At 40.0% G+C, this 18,785-nt stretch overlaps 2 protein-coding genes across 3 annotated transcripts; both read right to left on the bottom strand.

Moving 5' to 3' along the window:
• Positions 1-248: 248 nt before the first annotated feature.
• Positions 249-8,581, bottom strand: LOC119116637 (protein-serine O-palmitoleoyltransferase porcupine-like). 2 transcript variants are annotated; one of them, XM_037242196.1, is made up of 15 exons: positions 8,430-8,581; positions 7,609-7,754; positions 7,341-7,533; positions 6,626-6,669; positions 6,367-6,548; positions 6,161-6,291; positions 6,049-6,069; positions 5,929-5,943; positions 5,372-5,497; positions 5,194-5,294; positions 4,523-4,599; positions 4,356-4,419; positions 3,615-3,700; positions 2,498-2,608; positions 249-1,941 (listed from the first exon to the last, which is right to left on the bottom strand). In XM_037242196.1, the coding sequence occupies exons 2-15, from the start codon at positions 7,742-7,744 to the stop codon at positions 1,840-1,842; spliced, it is 1,389 nt and encodes a 462-aa protein (XP_037098091.1). In that variant the 5' UTR covers positions 7,745-7,754; positions 8,430-8,581; the 3' UTR covers positions 249-1,839. The 2 variants fall into 2 exon arrangements, with proteins under 2 accessions (XP_037098091.1, XP_037098099.1); XM_037242204.1 differs by lacking the exon at positions 8,430-8,581 and having other exon boundaries at positions 7,341-7,581; positions 7,661-7,751.
• Positions 8,582-9,313: 732 nt separating this feature from the next.
• Positions 9,314-12,425, bottom strand: LOC119116633. Its single transcript, XM_037242185.1, has 4 exons — positions 11,945-12,425; positions 11,762-11,855; positions 10,643-10,814; positions 9,314-10,532 (listed from the first exon to the last, which is right to left on the bottom strand). The coding sequence occupies exons 1-4, from the start codon at positions 12,141-12,143 to the stop codon at positions 9,606-9,608; spliced, it is 1,392 nt and encodes a 463-aa protein (XP_037098080.1). The 5' UTR covers positions 12,144-12,425; the 3' UTR covers positions 9,314-9,605.
• Between the last annotated feature and the right edge of the window lie 6,360 nt (positions 12,426-18,785).

The following is an 18,785-nucleotide window of genomic DNA, read 5'->3' as shown; positions in this document are numbered from 1 at the left end:
TCTCTTTGGCTTTGGGTTCATCCATCCATTATTCAAACCGTTTTATCCTCACAAGGAATGCAGGTGGTCTTTTTTCACCTTTGGAAGTTTTTCTTTTCTTTTTAAAATGAATATAGGTACATAAAAAAACAGTAGTGTTGTATTCACTTTAGATCTCAAAATGGTTTTGTGGCTGCTGGTGTATGATGTAAATGGCTCTGAACGTTTAAAGTTGCCGACCCGTTCAACAAATACCGCTTGACAGTGAAACAGGTTTCATGTAAAATTTTATAAAACGATTATCACAGGTGGATCCGTTCATTCACATTCACAGGGAAAAAAATATACTCATTGAAATCGGCTGCTGAAGTGAGCAGTGAATGCTCAATTTTCTGCAGTGGGGTTCATTCACATAGACTTTTGCCATACGCTGTGCAAGACTTGGGCAAATAGAGCCCTCACTCTTTAATATAACACTTACGTGCTTGCACTTACAATTTAATCCTTGAATATCACAACTACACAGAGAATATGTATTAGCAGTCAGACATTTTTTTTCAGGTAATCACATGGTATAAAGTCATCGGAATCTGTGGTTGAGGAGAAATACACAAGACAAACGGTATAATCATCTCTACAAAAGCCTCTGTCAACATTAATATTGAGAGGAATAAATTAAACACTATCCTGATTCCAAACGTGAATAGTAATTGCAAAATCAAATGACTTTTACCCCTCAAAATGCATTTGCTGGTTGACATTCGAAATCTAAAAATTCCAAAAGAAAACAACAGACACAAATAGTAAAAATGATTATCCATTGGTTGCCAAGCGTCACGATCGTTGCCAAATATGACTGTTTAGTCACTTTTGCTTTACATAATTAACATGAAGTGGGAGTTTTAAGAAAAGTGACTTTTTTTTTTTTCCAAAGTGTGGTTTTAACTTGGCAGCGACACGATACTGATGGGCACACCTCAGCAGTCTTGCACAAAATGAAACTTGCAACTAATAAAGTATCATGTTTTATTTAGTAACACTTCATCACAACTAAGGTAGAGTGCCCACAAGTTTATGACAGATGATTGACAGCTCATAAATCACACCTGTCTCTTATTGGTTGTTTTTCCTCTGGTGTGCTGGTTAACTGCAAATCTAAATTAGAGGCCAGAGAACGCTGTTGTTTACTTTTTTACAGATCATTTGACTCTTTTAACAAATATGACAAAAAGTGTTGTATTTTTTTGTTACTTCAAACTCTACAATCATCTTGGGCTTAGGGCAACCACCTATAACTAATGAGTAATACGTGACAAATGAAATAAATATTTGAATATTATTTGTGCTATATTAATCCTTATGAAAATTCACCATCTGACACATGCTCATTTGAAAGAGTGACGTTGGTTTAGAAATGTTTTTTCCCATAGATGCTCACTGTTCTTTAAATGGGAACCGCTGAACATCAGGACATTGTATAATATCTTTTGATCATCATCAGGGAAAATACAAAGTATGATTATGAATCACTAGAGGTGATCGGAAAGCTCATCTGGCGCAGAGATAAGTCAACCCCCAGAGAGAACAAGCCGATCCCCGCCACGGTGATCGCTATTGATTGTGACTCGCAGCGAGACATCAGTAACTGCTGTCACAACATGAGCACTCGGAAAAAAACAAGATGGCGTCCATAGAAAAAGAGAAAGGAGAGTGGTGAGGATATCAAAAGGAGTCCTCAGCAGGCTGGGATGACACATGAAGCAAACACCAAATGGTGCCAACCTGGCGATCGATTGCTTCTATGACAGTCACAGGGAAGAGAACGCTCATTATTGCTGCTTCTTTTGCCCGTTCTCCAATCTAGAGAACGAGGCGGTACAATATCCAGCATCCAAATGTGATCCAGTGGCTTGTCCAGCTCAGCTCTGACCACTTCTGAATGGTGTGATGGCTTATGTCATCCTGTAGGGAGGGGGCAATTTTAATTTTTGGCTCGCATGTCGCAAATCTAGACCATACTTAGAGAACTACCCATATACAATAGCTACATATGGGCCATTCCAACGAATTGGTGCTATCTCAAAATAAACTTCAATTTCTGAGCTACTCAAAATCGGTATTGGCGCATTTTACTTTTTTGGTCAATTTTATTGTACTGAAAATTCTGATTTGAATAACACCACTAAAAGTGAAAGAAGTGAATTTTTAGCATATCATTGGTAAAACATGAAATATTGCCACGTTAAATTTATGCAACAATGTACCTTAGCACAGTACAGTGACAAAATGCTATTTTAAATGTAAACAAACAATACAAAAAATATTTGGATGACAGGATTGTGCCAAAATTTTAACCCTCTGATTCGTAGTTGAAATTATATCAAACATAGAAATAAATAAATGGACTTGCTTTTGGCCTTCCCATAGACTACAGAGGATCTGAATAATACAACTTCCTGTGGACCATGTGACTGATTGCGTAGGTTGGCCCATATGTATTCAAATATATTAAGCTCACCTCATCTTCTTCCATGTAGTCCACACTGGAATTGAACACTGAACCCAGATACGTCAAATGGACTATTGCCAGAGCGCTGAATGCTACGTTGATCATGTATACCCAAAATACCTGCAGAGGTTGAGGCAACACCGTAAGTTCATGTAGGAAGCATTTTGTTTGCAGGGATCCCTCTTCTCCCTTTCTGATTCTCAGGATTTGTCAAAGCAATCCTGCATAACAGCTTCTTTTCCTTTCTGGGCATCCTGCCAGACACACTAACTCTAAATTATATCACTTGACAAGGCCCGGAAGACCGTTGAGTCTGCTGTATTTTAACCGGCGCAGATGTAGTTCCTTTGAGAATTAAAGCACAAAATCTTCCACATTAGTTTACGAGGAGAAATTGATATTCTGCTTCATTTGACATTCACCTTAATCTAACCCTTTGCAAAATATAGATCTTGCACAAATCTCTTTGTTGATGCTTATGCTAGCATCATTTCTGCACACACGACACACATTCTCTGACCACAGACATCCGCAATCACTTCACAATTCAAAACAATTACTCTATTTAAAGAGTCTCCTTTAACTGACCCTCTGTGAGCGGTACACATTGAACAATGTTTTTATTAATGTGCCACTGCAAAGGTTTCTAATATGGGCTTACGTCACCATTTTATACCTCAACTTGAATTACTACTAGTTGTTGAACGAGCTCCATGTTTGACACTGACAATGTTTTTACATTCGAGCTTATTATATTTAGCAGGTCTACCTTCCAAAGGTTTCAAACGCTTTATTGCCACTTCCACTTGAAGTTTACTGTCAAACCAAACATCAAATATAGAATTACGCCCCGTGTATTATAAACAACCACATAACTTTGCCTCTAAGGCTGCATCTTTATGCTTATACTAACATGTGGAAAACGCCATAGAGTCTGCAGTGTGCACCTGCAACCGGGTCATGCACAAAGGCTAAAAGGGGGGGGGGAAACAGTAAAAAGTAATATCAGCCATATCTAACAGAGAGCTCGGGAAGGAAGGATGCAAGACTCAGCAAACTGTTCATGCACAGTAAACAAAGAGCCGTAGAGAGAAAAGAGAAATAAAAAAAGAGACAGGTACATCACCTTTTTGTTCTGGTGGGTGCAGTTCGGCTGACATTTCTTGGACAGAACACAGCCATTGAAAATGGCCGCCAGCCTCTTTCGCAGCACTGACGCAAAAACAGAGCAGAGCCGAGGCATTAACATAAAGAGCTTGAGCGATGACAAATAAATGATTGTACTGCAATGCACAGAAATGGAGCCTAATGGTGGCGGCAATCAGCCATTACTGCAAAGCTAAGTGTGGAAAGGAGACATTAGAGCTGAAGTGTCAAACTCATTTGAGGTCAGGGGTCACATTTAGCCCAATTTGTTCTCAAATGGGCAGGACCAATTTGTTTCACACCCTCAACTGACTCATCACAACGGACAAACCCAAACGGGCATGATTCAGAAAGAGGCTGCTTGGTATGTAATTTGTATACATACAAATACATCAGGTTGAGGCAATTCGATTAATAATGTAACAATTTCAGAAACTCATTTAAGCGGTAAGTGGGCATTTAGTAAGTTTGTTATAGCCACTTGGTTATTTGGTCAAATTAAATCAGTAGTCAAAAATCCATATATAAACCAAACAACGGAGCGGACTGAAGCTTATACTGTCTACCCTTTTCACATAATATCAAACTATCAGACTAGTACTAGTTATCAGTGTGCCCTTTAGTGGACAAAATGTGTATTATTGAGAGATTGCAATCTGTTCTGGCCAATTCAGGCCCGTGGGCCGTATGTTTGACACCCTTGTATTTGACAGACTCTCACCGTGCTCAGTGTAGGTGATGAAGCCCAGGGACAGGAGCACGGCACCTAAATGGAAACTCAACCCCTATCAGGCACAACCATAAGTCAATTGAATTCATCCAATATTAATGAATTAATTAATTTCTTAATAATATATGGAGGGTTAGTCTGAATGCTTTGTCACTCACGTGCAGAAGGGCACTGGCTGCGTATGTCACCATGATGGCAGAGAAAGTCCCAAATCTGAGAGCACTTTGAAATACGTCTACAAAATAAAACTGGCAGTTATTTTCTATTTAGACTTGCTTACAATACGACATACAGATCTACGAACGCTATATGGTGGCAGTGAACTCAACTCAGTTCACTTCACAACACAAAGCAGTTTGACAGAAGGAGGAAATCTTCAAAAAGAGGCTTCAAGCTTGTTAAAAGCAACATGACAAGACTTCTCCGAATTGACTTTCTGTCAAAATGCCAAGTCCCGGAGGAATAGTCACTCCAACCTGAGAAAAAACGCAGAAGGTGTCTTCAAAGCACTATCGCCTGCCCACATGCAGCAGATATTTGGCTTTTGGTGATGTACGTAAAGCTCAGATGTGTACCGATGAGCATTCATACTGCAAATGCATCGCATACACGTGATCTACATTCACATATGAAAGAGGCCTGGGTCAATTTTGGGACAAAAAAAATTGAATTGAAAAAGTCAGCTACAGATAGGGGCAAAAAACGGAATTGACCTGCTGTGTGAACATAGCCAATGACTGATAAGCATAATCATCTAACAAACTCAAACTGTTAGTTTTTATTATAATATTATAATATTGCATTGTCGCATATGAACATTCCAACTCACAGGTGTGAAGAAAGCGTGACATGGGCAGATTCCATGACGTGACCACCTCCACCATCGAGCGAGGAAACTCGATATTCAGCGGCTTTGACACCGTCAGATCCCTACAAAGCAAAAGTGTCTTTTAATGTGTGGACTATACGAGCCCGTGCCGCCCATTACGATGCTTTCATTTCCGGACCATTTGAGGTTCTCTTTCTCCTCGGTGAAGCCGGCTCCGGCCAGAGTGGCTGTGGTCTCGCTCAAAAAAGCAACAAAATAGTTGCTGAAATGGAATGACAGCGTGTTCTCGTAAGCCAACAACCACCTAGGGGGAAAAAAAAAAGATTTTTTATTTTTCTGGGCTCCCTTGAAATCTATAAAAGGTCATCGCTGTCAATTGAGACAACTTTCTTGGACTCGCGCGTGCACCACATTCAATGCAGTTAGCATCCTACCAAAAGTGCAAATGTGGCATTTATTTAAGTTTAATTTATTTGGACATGGAAACATTGCATTTGCATATTCAGTACATAGTAATCATCACGTTCAATTTTAACAACTTTTTTTCCAAGCTAATATGGCGTAATTAGTTTTAAATATTTAAGCGCAATGTTCCAACTGTACAGTGGCTTGCAAAAGTATCAACATTTATTTTTAATGAATACATAATGCTATCATTTAATGTTGCTCATTGTAAATCTGATCAATGTCATGCAACGTATGCTGTGTAAATGCACAATCCAACAACGTACTTACTTAGCCAGTGAACCTCTAAGCAGAAACAGAGCAAACGAGAAGGTTTTCAGTTTTAGTAAACAGTCAAACCAAAAATAAGCATGCTTTGAAATGCTCAGATTAATCAAAAAAACTCCTCACCTTGTTTTTCTTCTCTTTTTACTATGAAAAGACCAAAAGTAAGCAGATGCATGATGATATAAAACGAGAAATCAGAGTGCAAATCCTCATGTGGCCTCCGTATTGCACTCACCTCCTTAGCAGCTTGTCTCCGTAGATAGGAATGAAATAGGGGAAGAGGTAGGGTGCCACGCAGTTGGAGAGAACCAAGCAGATCTGACTTTTCACCCAGCTTAAAGACACTTTGAACAACCATGAAAGGCTCTGAGGATTAAAAAAAAAAAAGATAGTGAAGTGCAACTCTCCATTTCTACTGAGTGGATATTGCATTGCACGTACCATCTTCCGTCCTTCTAAAGCCTCTTTGTAGCTATTGAAGCTGATCCACGGCCCGAAGATAACTGTTCCCACATAGTAAATGTAACCCATGAATTCGATGGGAGAAGGCACCCCGGTCAGGACGCCTCTGTCCAGATCGAAGGCCAGCGAGACGGCTTTCATGGCCACCACCATCTGTGAACCTGGAATAGCGCGGCCGATACTTGGAACGGGCCTTGAATAATTAATGCATGAAAGGACGGGCGGCTGTGCTACTTACCTCTCATCTTGTGCCAGTTGGTGGTATCCATCATGTGAAGTTCTCTGCTCAAATCAAGCATAATTATTAGTTGTTGTAAAGTTTTGAGTGAATTTTAGGTTCAACTCAAAATTTCACCCATAATAGGTACGTTATATGAAAGTAGGGCGAAATGATTCTGAAAGATAATTGCGAGTCTAATATGCAATTAATTTTTTCAGCTTCATACATATATTTTTAACAGAAACAACTACTAAATGAATCCGTGTTCCAATAAAAAATATCAGATTTTTCATACTGTACATAAATATTGGTTGATTGATGTTACCACCAACCAAATAAATCATACAGAGCAAACATGCCATTACAGTCGGGGTTTCTTCTTAGCGCTTCTTATGACAACTTTACAAAATTCTACAAAATAAGTGTGGCGTAAACATAAATGAGTCAGAAATGAGATTACAATAACAATGCAACAAATCTGTTGCTTTATCACTTGTCCTCTCATAAAACAATATGTGAATATTTGCACTTCAACACAAAAATAGACACTATATTTAAAAAAAACAGCTTACGACCGGGCAAAATGAAGCACAGGTTGCTTTTGCAGATTGCAGCCTCTGCGATTTGAAAACTGCCTTCTAAGTCAATTGTGATATGATTAGATAAGCAGGTAAGAAAAGGAATGAATGAACAAATCAATGTTAAAGAGTATATCAAAGGTTGATGTTCTTACCCCAGCATCAGATAGATAAGCACAGTGATAGAGAGAAAGGTGCCTCGCATGGTCGAATGGCGACACAGGAAGAGGAAGAGGTAGCAGAGGAGGCTCAGGAGGACCACCCAGATCATGTGAAGCTCGAAGAACAGGTAGAGAACATAGAATCCTCCTGCCACTGTGGCCAGATGCTTCAAAACGGAGGGAAAGCCTTACCACAGAAAAGGAGACGGAGATGACCACCCGGGGTACGCCGGGACTGACGGGACACACAAAAAAAACTCACTCAACATCCAGAGAAGGCGACACAGCAGGCAGATCAACAGCAGCTGCCACACCTGCTCGAGGCCCTGCTGGGCTGTTGGCAGCAGGCAGCCATGAGTGAGCTCCTGGAAGAACTTCTGGCGGCTGAACGTGCCCATCGCTGCCAGTCTGAAATGGCAGAGGACTGTTTAGAATATCTTACATGTTACAACGAACCCCTACATATTCACCATTCAGCAATCCCACATATGTGCAGCTACCCAACATTCTAGTATCAAGTATCTATACTGAAAATTCAATTGAATAGTGCGGGGACTTTTCTAACAGCATACAATTTGTGCAAAGTCTTTTGGGGGAAGAAATGAGTTACTCAGAGGCACCGTGGTCATATTGACTCATCAATTTCAAGTTATGATTGAAATCCAATTACTATTAAAGTCATCTGGTAACATTTTTGTCCAAGTCAGGAAAGTAGTCCAGAATAAAATGACTCGATACAGTACGAATGCTATGACACAGACATGACATGCCAAAGTGGGTTACTTAAACGCATCGCTGTGCACGGAGTGCAGGGCTCGCTGTGGCTCCGCAATGCAGTGGACCGGAGGGACTAGTTGACTCACAGCTGCTCCGCGCGCGACCTCCACCGACACAACACATGCAAGAGGACGTCCAATAAACGCCGTCACCCAAAGCGTGCTGTGACAATTCTTCTTGGTGAAGACCAAGGTAACCGCGACCACTCGGTTTGATTTTATATTGGAGCGTCGACCCCCGGCCCCCACGCCAACAATGTGACACCGCGCGCTCATCAGTGTGTGTGTGTTCCGAAAATAAGCCCACCTTTCGCCGAGCGGCAGCTTTGAGCTTCTTCCTGTTTTACAGTCACTTTGCCACGCGTGTTTTTCTGTTCACTGGGTCCAAATGATGCTCAGAACTCGATGACGCGCAGCATCAGCACCAAGCCGTCTACATAAACCACAGAGGAAGCGTCAGCCAATCAGCAAGCTAGCCTGCAAGTGATGGCCAATCAGAACAGTGAATGACAGATGTTTCAACCAATTACAACTCGCGCGCATGCGATCTGGAGCCTTACGACCAATGCGGTGCAGACAGCGGATCAGGAAACGCTCATCTGTACGTGGGAGCTGTGAGAAAATACACCATTAAATCAAATTACCAATAGAATTCAATACAATTACAATAAAAACGTGGTTCATATAGACACATCATTATAATCCACAATCTTTACTTTTCTCAATGAATGGGGTAAATATAAGAATTTATGATGCGGTGTAATTCTACACATCTGGAGATTACAACTACAATCCAATAATGATGCATCCATTCGTTTTCCCTTACCAAGAACATAATGTAAATTTTCTGTCTTGCAATACAAGTACGTTTCAAACGCCGGCAGCAAACTTCATGGAAAGAGGCTACCATCAGGTCGTATTGGTTTCCTTGCAGTGGAAGGACAGCATCAGTTGGTGGCGCTACTGTACCATTTAATTGGTTTGCCAACTGCCAGTTAACCCCACAGAAGAAAAGGAACAAGGACAAGGCATCACCAAAAGCCATGTCGTTTTGTGCTTGCATGTTTGTCAGTTTTTTTTTTTTTTTTTACAGTATATCAACATTATTGATTGCAATTTGCTTATGAATAAAACATGTACAAAAACCACATTTCTGTGTTTTTGTGTGAAAATGAAGTAGCCATTTTAATCAATTTAAGTAAGATGTCAAGACTAATTTTATTTCAAATTATTTATTATAACGAGGTAATAGTTTTTATTACCAAGGGGTGAAAACAGCGAAAAATGAGCGGAATCATTTACCATGTAACTGGTTGCAAATACTGACTAAAATGCAATTTGATTCAGTGGCTGATGACAAAAAGATTTATTAGCAGTGTCACATAACGTTAAACAACTAGCAGCATTAAACTATACTAGGAATGGATTGTGACATTTGCCAGGCACAATCCCAACATTTGAGCTTAGTTTTGAAAAGTTTCAGTTAGAGAACAATTTGTAGATCATAAGCAGTTGGTCCTTGATCTTCCGGCTCCTCATTTGGCACATCTGGAGGGACATCTGGTAAGATCTCCAGTGGCTCCTTTTTGACAACAATGTTATTTGGGACATCCGTTCCCTTGCTCAAAATATAGTCATAGTTTCTTTGAACCTTGAAAAATGCTGAAGTGAGGCACTGTGCAGAAAACATCCGGAGTGCCGGTGGCAGCTTTGGAGGTGGATATAGGGGAGCTTCCATGGAGACTTCAGATTTTGTATGTAACATATGAATGGGAAAGGGAGGAGGTGGCATTTCAGGAAAAAACTCCAGCTCCATGTTTGAAGCTGATGCTTGGGGTTCACTGATTTGGTTAGCAGCATTACTTAGCAGGGGGATGAAAGCCCAGGCCGTTTGAAAGTCATTGAGCTGCTCCCCAACCTCACCCGGTTCAAGGTCGTCTGACTCTGTGACGGGACAATCGTCGTCGGACTCGCTCGTGATGACCGGCGTAGCCACCAACGGCGCGCGTCTGTGAAGTTGACAGAACAGCACGCCGCACGTCTGGCACTTCCTAACGTCTCTCATGTGGAGCAGTTTGTGGCGCTTCAAGAGTTGGCGGTCACCGAATGTTCGATCACAAATGTTGCATGGAAAAATAGGCTCGTCTGGCTCCGCCAAAACTTTGGTGGGCATCTCCTCCTGAACATCGCCACTATGAGGAGATCTTTGTCCTTCATGCTCAAGTTTATGTCTGACCAGCTGTGTGACCGTGGAGAAGTTTTCATTGCACAGCTCACACAGATAAACGCCCGACGGTGCAACGATGTGCTTGAGGAGCACCACAGGGCTGGATTTTTCAGATTTCAACAAGGGTGACAGAGTTTTCATTTTGATGTCACTCTTGGTCTCCTCGGTTGATGCTTCTCCTGTCTGCAAAACACACAAACAAATTAAGAACCTGAATGATGGTCCTGGTTCCAGTTGATTCCTGGGTATCGATGCCCAAGCCAACTTGTGTCACTTGTATTTGGACATTGTACCATTGCACATTGTGTGGTCTGGGCGTCTTGTGAAGGTTGAATTCTAAACATTTTGAGGGAGGGCTGCTGAATCACAGGGTCTTCATCTTTGATCAGTGCTTCCTTGGACTTGTCTCTGGCGCCTTGGTTGTCTTGGTGACCCCAGTGCCATTTTCCATGTCCTCTAACGATCCTTTGAAAATATTACAAAGAAGATTACATCACATTACAGATTAATCAGCCGATTAATTTAAAAAATATATACGGGTAATGAAAAAAAAAATTCCATCCACCCATCACTATACCAACATTTTGTTATCGGTACGGGTACCAAAGTCTATTCTGATTCTTATGAATACTTTTCATGGCAACCGTCAAATCTCTGGTGATTCCACATAAAGCAAACAAATGTGCCTGCTCAGGTTTTAAAAAAATGTTTTTTTTTTAACTTTTAAGTGAAATGTTATTTAACTAAAATAGAATAAATTTTAATTGTATCATTAAGTAGTTATTTTTTCTTTTCTTACATAAAAGTGCAGTGTTAATATTGTAACAGTGCATAAAATTGACTGATTGTTTTTTTTAATCAACACTTCAGCCTTCTATATTACTGCATTTTAAAATTGGTTAATAAAACGATACAGTAAGTATTTTTTCAAGGTGGTACTTTGTGTGGAGAATTTGCATCTGAGTTGGCGTCTTCATTGAATGCATGCATGTTTTCAGACTGTAGGAAGATGCTGGACAACAGAAAACCCATTCAAACAGAAGGAAAGGCAAAATCGAGCCTACTCCATTCATTTATCCATTTTCTAAAACGTTTATCCTCACTAAAACATAAAAAATCTACTTTTGATGCGTTAATATCAGTGTTACACCATTGCTTTCGTGCCCTTTCATATTGTAAGAAAACTACCATGATTCCTGTAAGTTGTCCCTTTAATCAATCAATCGGACAACGTTGAGGCAAAATGGGTTTTTGTGACAGTGTACATAACGCATCTGTGATGCTGTAACAAGAGTTAGCTCATGTTTAAAGTTTAGCATGAATAAACGCACGGCTCAAACGTCGCAAGTAACGCTGGAAATATGTCAAAGAAGCGCAAGATGATTCTGAGTTAAGAAGTGGAATTCGCTTGCCTTCTGCTTTGGCTCCTGGGTCGCGAGCTGCTGTTCACGTTTGTAAACACTGAAGGTACAAAGTCGGGATTGTTCTGATCCATGGACGGTTCCCCTACAAACACACCCGCATTCTTTAAAAATCACTTTTCGGCTGACAAACAAGCACGAAAGTCTCCACATATGAACAGAGTTGAGCTTTACCTGATATGAAATGAGCGCCACAAATGCGAGCATTTTCTTTGAGCTCCTCCGCGCTGCCATTCACTTGCTGGAGTACTTTGAGCCACAAACGCCGCCGTTTGGCCTGAAACGCTCGGTATTCCGTTGGTAATCTGTAGAATTTAAGTTTGCCACCGGAAGTATGCCGATTTGGACAACCCAGTACGCAACAAGCGTACATTTTACTTGAAAAGCAGTTTAGCTTCGGACGAGGAAATGTGGAGTTGAAATAGCCTGTCGGCTTCCGTTGCCGAGCAGCGCGCGTTAGCACCGGAAGTTAGCGTCAGCTAATGTTAGCTGGGAACGAGACGAGTCTGACGACTAACAATCCAAATTTGCGGTGCAGTAATTCTGTTTCGACAATGACAAAAGTATTACTATAAGTCAACGTGTGTTACGCTGACTAAACAATACATCCTATCTTATTCGTTTTTGAAACTTGATGGTCCGAGGCTGAGCCAGGCCCCCTCGGATGAGTGCTCGCTTTTTTTGCCCTACCCACATCGGCCATAATATTAGGTACACCTAAAATGAATACCGTTTGGCGCAAGTGGCAAAAATAGAAGCGTTTTCGACCACCATGGATGACCTAAAACTAAAATCTGGTCGATATAGAAGAAAAGACATAACACTTATTAATGCATATTTGACATATAACTACAAACACTGAAAGTAAACAAAAGAAAATGGCGTATATTTGGGGTAAAAAAAAAAAAAGTAAAAGGCTGAACCAATTTTAGAGATGAATAACGTTATTAATATTTGTTACATAGGGTTAGAGTTAAGTAATTAATTTATTATATTATTTAATTAATAAAATATAATTACAAAATTGAAAATTATGCATCTGTAGAGGTTCAGTAGAAAATCACATTATCAGGTCAAATTAATATATATATATATATATATATAAAGTCGTATTCATTTGGCAAAACGACAAACAATTGTAAAATCGGACTGTAACAATATGAAATAAAAGATACAATATAATATATATATATATATGACTTCATATATATATATATATGTATATATATATATATGTATATATATATATGTATATATATATATGTATATATACATATATATATATATATATATGTATATATACATATATATATATATATACATATATATATATATATATATATATGTATATATATATATATACATATATATATATATATATATACATATATATATATATATATATATATAAGTCACATCTGTTGTTGATAGAATGCCTAATTCCACTCTAGGGGGCGACAGAAGCCATAAATTGCAGCGTAGTTGTTGAAATTAGTAACTAAAAGTAACTTGTTATTGAAAGCACTATAAAAAAAACAATTACATAGTATAGAAAGTGATGGATAAGATGCTCATAAATGAGCTTTTCTTTCGTCAAAGGCAACAGAAAATGAAACTGAAATTTCCCCTTCACTCTATTGCTGGATTCAGTGCCTGTATGTGACTAGTAGATGGCGCTGGTGTTCAGTGTCAACATGCTCAAGGGTTTCTAAATACGGCAATGCATAATTTATGAATTGGACATTTTTCTCTAACGACATCTCATTATCCTGCATTGGCATAAACTGTTTGTTCTTCTTGATGACTTTCTTTCAAATATCTCTCAAAGAACTCAAAACTCAGCCAAGTCAAGTTGAGCTTTTTTTTATTATGCCAATGTTTTGGATAAATTAAACAACAACAAAAAATACACATGCGGTTATAGTCAAATTTCGTTTGTGGTTCTGTTTTTTTGTCAGCACAGTTGTGGCTTTCACAAAAATATCGTATTTAATGAATTCCAGTCTGTTCAGAGCAGTTATTTGTGAACACATACCCGACCTAGAGAGCTCTAAGATGGAGATGCTGTTTTCCTCCCTCAAGGTGACACCTCCATCTGCACCCTCCCTGGTGTTGCCAATCCCCTCCTTTTTTCTCCTATGCGAGGTGGGATCTGATGCTTCTCCGCCTCAATCCCACATGTGGTCTGCGAGTAACGCACATCAATCTCTGCTCTCGCGTGATGCAGATTGGGACGAATGAACCTGAACAAAATGAAATAAGACACTGGCTGTATAATATGATAATTTGCTCACTCTACTCACACCATTTTTTTTTTTTTTTTTACTGTTGAAGGATGCTGGTTCTATTTGACTGCACTGAATCTCCATCTTAATTAGACTTTTCTTCACCCCCACAACTAATGTTATTCTGGGTGGGACAAAATAGATACAAGCGAGTGATGGAGTACATGAAAAACTGGGGCAGCAAAATTGTACCAATGGTTCATATTGAGGTCCCATATTGCCAGCTGTTTTAGCATTCAAGGACCATGCAATATTGTGTTCTGTGAAAACATATTGACCATAGCTACCAAAAGAAAGAGAAGCCTCTCTTCTTTCACCAAAATAAGTTTGCACCTCATCATTTATTAATCAGTAGTAGAACATGGGTTGGTTTCACCAGAAATATTGGTTTCTGCCCAAAAAGCAGAGAAAGGTAGCTTTTTTTGGCAAAGAAATAAGTCAGACACAACAGTGACTTTGAAGCTATGATGTTTTGTATTTGTGACACCTCAAACCATAAAACAACAAAATCAATACTAAAAAAGGGCTTGTGGTGTTCTGCGACAATCTCAGTACAGCGCAACACATCCAAAGTAAGTGGGTGCATTGTAAGATGTCATCAATAAATAAAACAAATCTTGGGAAAATGCTTGCCATTTTGTGAACTTACTTTTATACAAAAATGATTTTGGGTAGCCAGGACATATTTTGTTTCATTTACCATGTGAGCGTAAGGCGCATCTTGCACAGTTCGTAAGGTCAAATGGCAGATTTTCTCACACACCAAAAGATTTTTGGTTCATCTTCAGACTGAAAGTTAGTTTGGGAAAATTTTGTGAGTATCGGCACAATGTAGAATTGAATTGAAATATCTAATATTCCTAAAATACCTCACTCCGGTGAACCCTGGCAACCAAAAGAGAATTTCCTACCTTTTCTTTCCCCATAACAATTTTCTCACAAGGACTCAGACTCATCAAGATTTGTCTTTTCACTTTTCACGGACTTGAGTGAAGCGAAAGTAATCCATGAAAGTCCTTCATATAATTGTTCATTTCTTACAAAAGATGTGAAACCTATAGATTTATACAATACATTGCTTCTTTTCACCCTAACCACAGAAGGTCATTCCCATCTTGTTTTTCTCATAAATTCATAAATGACACTGGCTCACCTTCATCGTTGCTGTTTGTCCTTTCTTCTAGGCAAATCAGCTGCTTTGTGGAATATTGTCAACTTCAACAAGTGTGTGTCCTGCAGCGTGGAGCAGAAGTTTGTCAGCAACAACAACAACAATATAAATGAGAAATTCATTGCTCGCACATGTGCAAATAGATGGAAAAAAAAATCCTGCACTGTCTCAAATTTTAGGAGCAAAATGACACCATAACATAGTCTGAAGCCCTGACCTTGTTTTTGATCAACACTTAGGCTACACTTCTACCTGTATGTTTTGATGTTGGTAATCATACTTGTACAAGGGGAGCTGTCTTCCCCTCCACTAAAGATGGGCGTGGCGCCGCTTGCCGAGACCATGCCGTGACGCCGACAGCCTCCCACAAAGTATCAGTCTCAGCTCCGTCTCAAAGCGGGAGCCTCGTTGCTGACTTGACGACCCCCGCTATCACGTACGCTCCTGCCGAGGCTTTAGCGGGCACAAGCAATTACACATTCATTTCAGCCAGACAGGCTCCCATCCCCCTCGCACCTCGGCTCTCCGCTCTCTCCTTGTTATGTCCCTGCAATGTCTGCCCTCCTGATATCACACACATATTTTCAGCACACCTAAACACACATGCAACCCTTAACCCTCACATTTTTAGCCTCCTTTCACACTTTGCAGCACATCAACACGGGGTTCAGAGAAATACTCAAAGGACAGGCAAAGCGGGAGCGAGAACGAGGAGGCCAAAGGGGCGAAGATGAGAGAAAAGCTGGAGGGAGATACAATGTGTGAAATGTAAGGAAAGCGTAGCGTGGGTTGAGTTGGGAGCCTGGCTAATGATATATTGATTTGGTTAAGCCCAGGGCAAATGAGTAGGCGTGCGTGGGAGGAGAAGAGTCGTAGCTTGCAGATGTTCTAAAACACCTGGCCGGGATACGTTGGCGTTGTTGTGCACTCAACGAGAAGCACTTCAGAAACCCCCAAGTGACACAAAAAAAAACATGTTTGGAACAATTAGGAATCAGTGGTTCGCACTCATTATGTACGCCTGCGCAAGCTAATGATCCGCACAAGAAATGCAAATGCTAGGTTCGTTATACGATATGTTTGTGAGGAAAGACTTCGCCAACTGAGTATTTCAATGAGTTGAAGTTGATACCACAATTGTGCACATGCAGTGTACAATTTTTTATAGTGGTGTTGGGCAGTGCATGTTTGTTGTTGTTTTTTAATGGTTGAAGATAATAGCTCAGGTGTAAGCCACAGTCAGAGCTAATTTGGAACAATACAAAGATTCAGGATATTAAAACAGCCATTTGAAGAGACGGGGTCTTGGGGAGCAACTTAGATCAAATCAAGAAGACGGCAGAGGAGAGAATGGAGAGTTTTGCGTCTTGCTGCTTGTGCGTCAAGGTGTGATTTACTGTGCACAAACCTTGTATGTACACTTGAGTCCTTTTGGGCAAGCACTGTATTGATTCATAAATACGGTGCTCTGTTAATGATACACTTTATTGATTTGGCAGATCAGCGGAGATAAATGTGATGCGCTGAGAATTGTTTTGGAGGGTTGTGACACATGGGAGCTAGTCTGAGATGATGAAATTGTCTATTTCCATTTTGAGTCTCTGTTCATTTAATATTTCTCATGTTGATTTTACAAATCTGTCTGCACATAATCATAGCGAGCCAAGAAAGCCAAGCTAGAGGAAAAAAAAATATGTTGGCTTAATGTAGCAAATCTGTCTACGTTGACAATACTATTAAACACATCATGTTCATTTTGTGCAGATAAAGCAACAGATGACAAGCGAGCAAAATTGCAATTAATTGCATTTATTGAATATTTCCCTACGCTGCTGATGGATGCACCTGAGGGCTGCTGTGGTTAATTCAATTATATGGAAATGAAGATGTCACAGTGAGGAGAGTGTCACAGCCAAGCGTGGCCAAATGTATCAGGCCACTCTCACTCAGCCTCCTCTATAATCCTTGTCTTTTGGAAAGCTCAATGCAATTCCTTTTTATCTTATTCCAACCTGCTACACCTTAAACATGATTCCAAAATTCTACCGTCATCACTTTTTTGGATCTTTTTATCTCAAGTATCTTTATTTCCTTTTTATATGCTATATAGTCACTCGTAGTAGATATTCGTGATCTCAATACAGTCAGGTTATTGCACAATTTTCAGCTGATCTATATCATCTGAAAAAACATTCTTTTCTTTCTTTCTTTTTTAATTTTAACAAGACTTCATTCAACGGCCACAACATTTTGCACTCGTCTGCAGCTCATTAAGAAAAACAAGGCAGAGTGAGATGTGGAAATCTTTTTCTTACTGCACCTTTAAGTGTTTGTCTCCCAGCTCCCCTTTACCTTTTTTTTTTTTTTTTACAGGGCCAAGACAAAGGCTTTAAAAAAAAATAAACATCTTCCACATCCCCTCAAAACTCCCAGCAAAAGTCATCCTTCCTAACTTTGTTGAGCTGCCGCATCAACCCCCCCATCTTAAATCCTACACCTTATAGTCAAGCCGCATCTTCTCTTAGTCCACTCCTAGCCTTCCCTTTTTTTCTTTCTCCCATTTATCCACGGGCTCGTTCTTAAAGCACCTTAGTTCTGCTTTGAGGCAAGCTCATCGCTTCCACTGTGAAATGGCTTTCAGCTGCACAGCCACTCTGCCAGAATGTGAATGAAGCCACGGCCATGGCCCTCTTCTCACTAACTCATTCACAAGCTATGACCTGATACAACACCCAAACTGTAATCAAAATAATCCAAAACATCGCATTGCAGTCCATTCTGAACAGTACGTGCAACCTATTCCTCTAAGCGGTTAATAAATAATGAGAAGGATGTTAAGATTCTGCCAGTATTCCCACCATCTGCCTCTCGAAAGGAAAGGAAGCCTCTCTGGGAAAAAGTGTCTGTTTTCACTTTTTTTTTTTTAACAAGCGCCTTCATCTTCCCCAGCCCATTTTCCTGTCCTGATCCTTCACTTCTTGATCCTTGACAGTCCCTGCTGGGACTGCTTTACCTTCCTTTAGTCATGTATGCAGAACACTTACACACTACAAATGGATGTAACAACCCCGAGCTCTTCCTTGTCTTTCACAGCAGATGCTTGAGTTGAATGAAAAGTGCATCTGGGATGGATTACAGTACATGTGTTGTTATTTTATCGGGAAATAGATAATCAGCACCCATTCTGTTGCTGCAGTGTGACAAATGATTTACAAAATTATTATTATAGTTATTGTTTACTTGCAGTCATCCAATACTGTTGAGTGTGATGAAAATGTTTCATTTGGACATTTTTGGGTGGAGGATCAATGGGATACAAGACGTTTCCCAAATTTCCATAAACTTTAAGGGTAGGGCCGCCAAAAAGGGTGCATGACCCTGAAGCACCAAGACAGACCGAGATCTCCCTAGACTTCTTTACGAATGACAAGGCCCCACTGCCCGATTTAAACATTTATGATTTTGCACAAACGTTTGCCCGCACCTGTTTTAGAAGAGAGGTAAAACCTCAGAAGAGCCACAGCTGAAATGTGAATCCGCATGCCCTTTACAACAACTT

This window comes from Syngnathus acus, chromosome 2 (genome assembly GCF_901709675.1).
Source record: "Syngnathus acus chromosome 2, fSynAcu1.2, whole genome shotgun sequence".
Classification (NCBI taxonomy): domain Eukaryota; kingdom Metazoa; phylum Chordata; class Actinopteri; order Syngnathiformes; family Syngnathidae; genus Syngnathus; species Syngnathus acus.
This window is presented reverse-complemented; position numbering and strand designations above follow the sequence as displayed.

Excerpts from the sequence above, each read along its gene's own strand:
- LOC119116637 (XM_037242196.1), bottom strand. The coding sequence starts at position 7,744 with ATGGGCACGTTCAGCCGCCAGAAGTTCTTCCAGGAGCTCACTCATGGC. Across the intron at positions 6,292-6,366 it reads CTTTAGAAGGACGGAAGATG|AGCCTTTCATGGTTGTTCAA; the intron begins GTACGTGCAATG and ends TTTAATCCTCAG. Across the intron at positions 5,295-5,371 it reads GAGAAAGAGAACCTCAAATG|GGATCTGACGGTGTCAAAGC; the intron begins GTCCGGAAATGA and ends TTTGCTTTGTAG.
- LOC119116633 (XM_037242185.1), bottom strand. The coding sequence starts at position 12,143 with ATGTACGCTTGTTGCGTACTGGGTTGTCCAAATCGGCATACTTCCGGT. Across the intron at positions 11,856-11,944 it reads TGGCGCTCATTTCATATCAG|GGGAACCGTCCATGGATCAG; the intron begins GTAAAGCTCAAC and ends GTGTGTTTGTAG. Across the intron at positions 10,533-10,642 it reads AGACCACACAATGTGCAATG|ACAGGAGAAGCATCAACCGA; the intron begins GTACAATGTCCA and ends TGTGTTTTGCAG.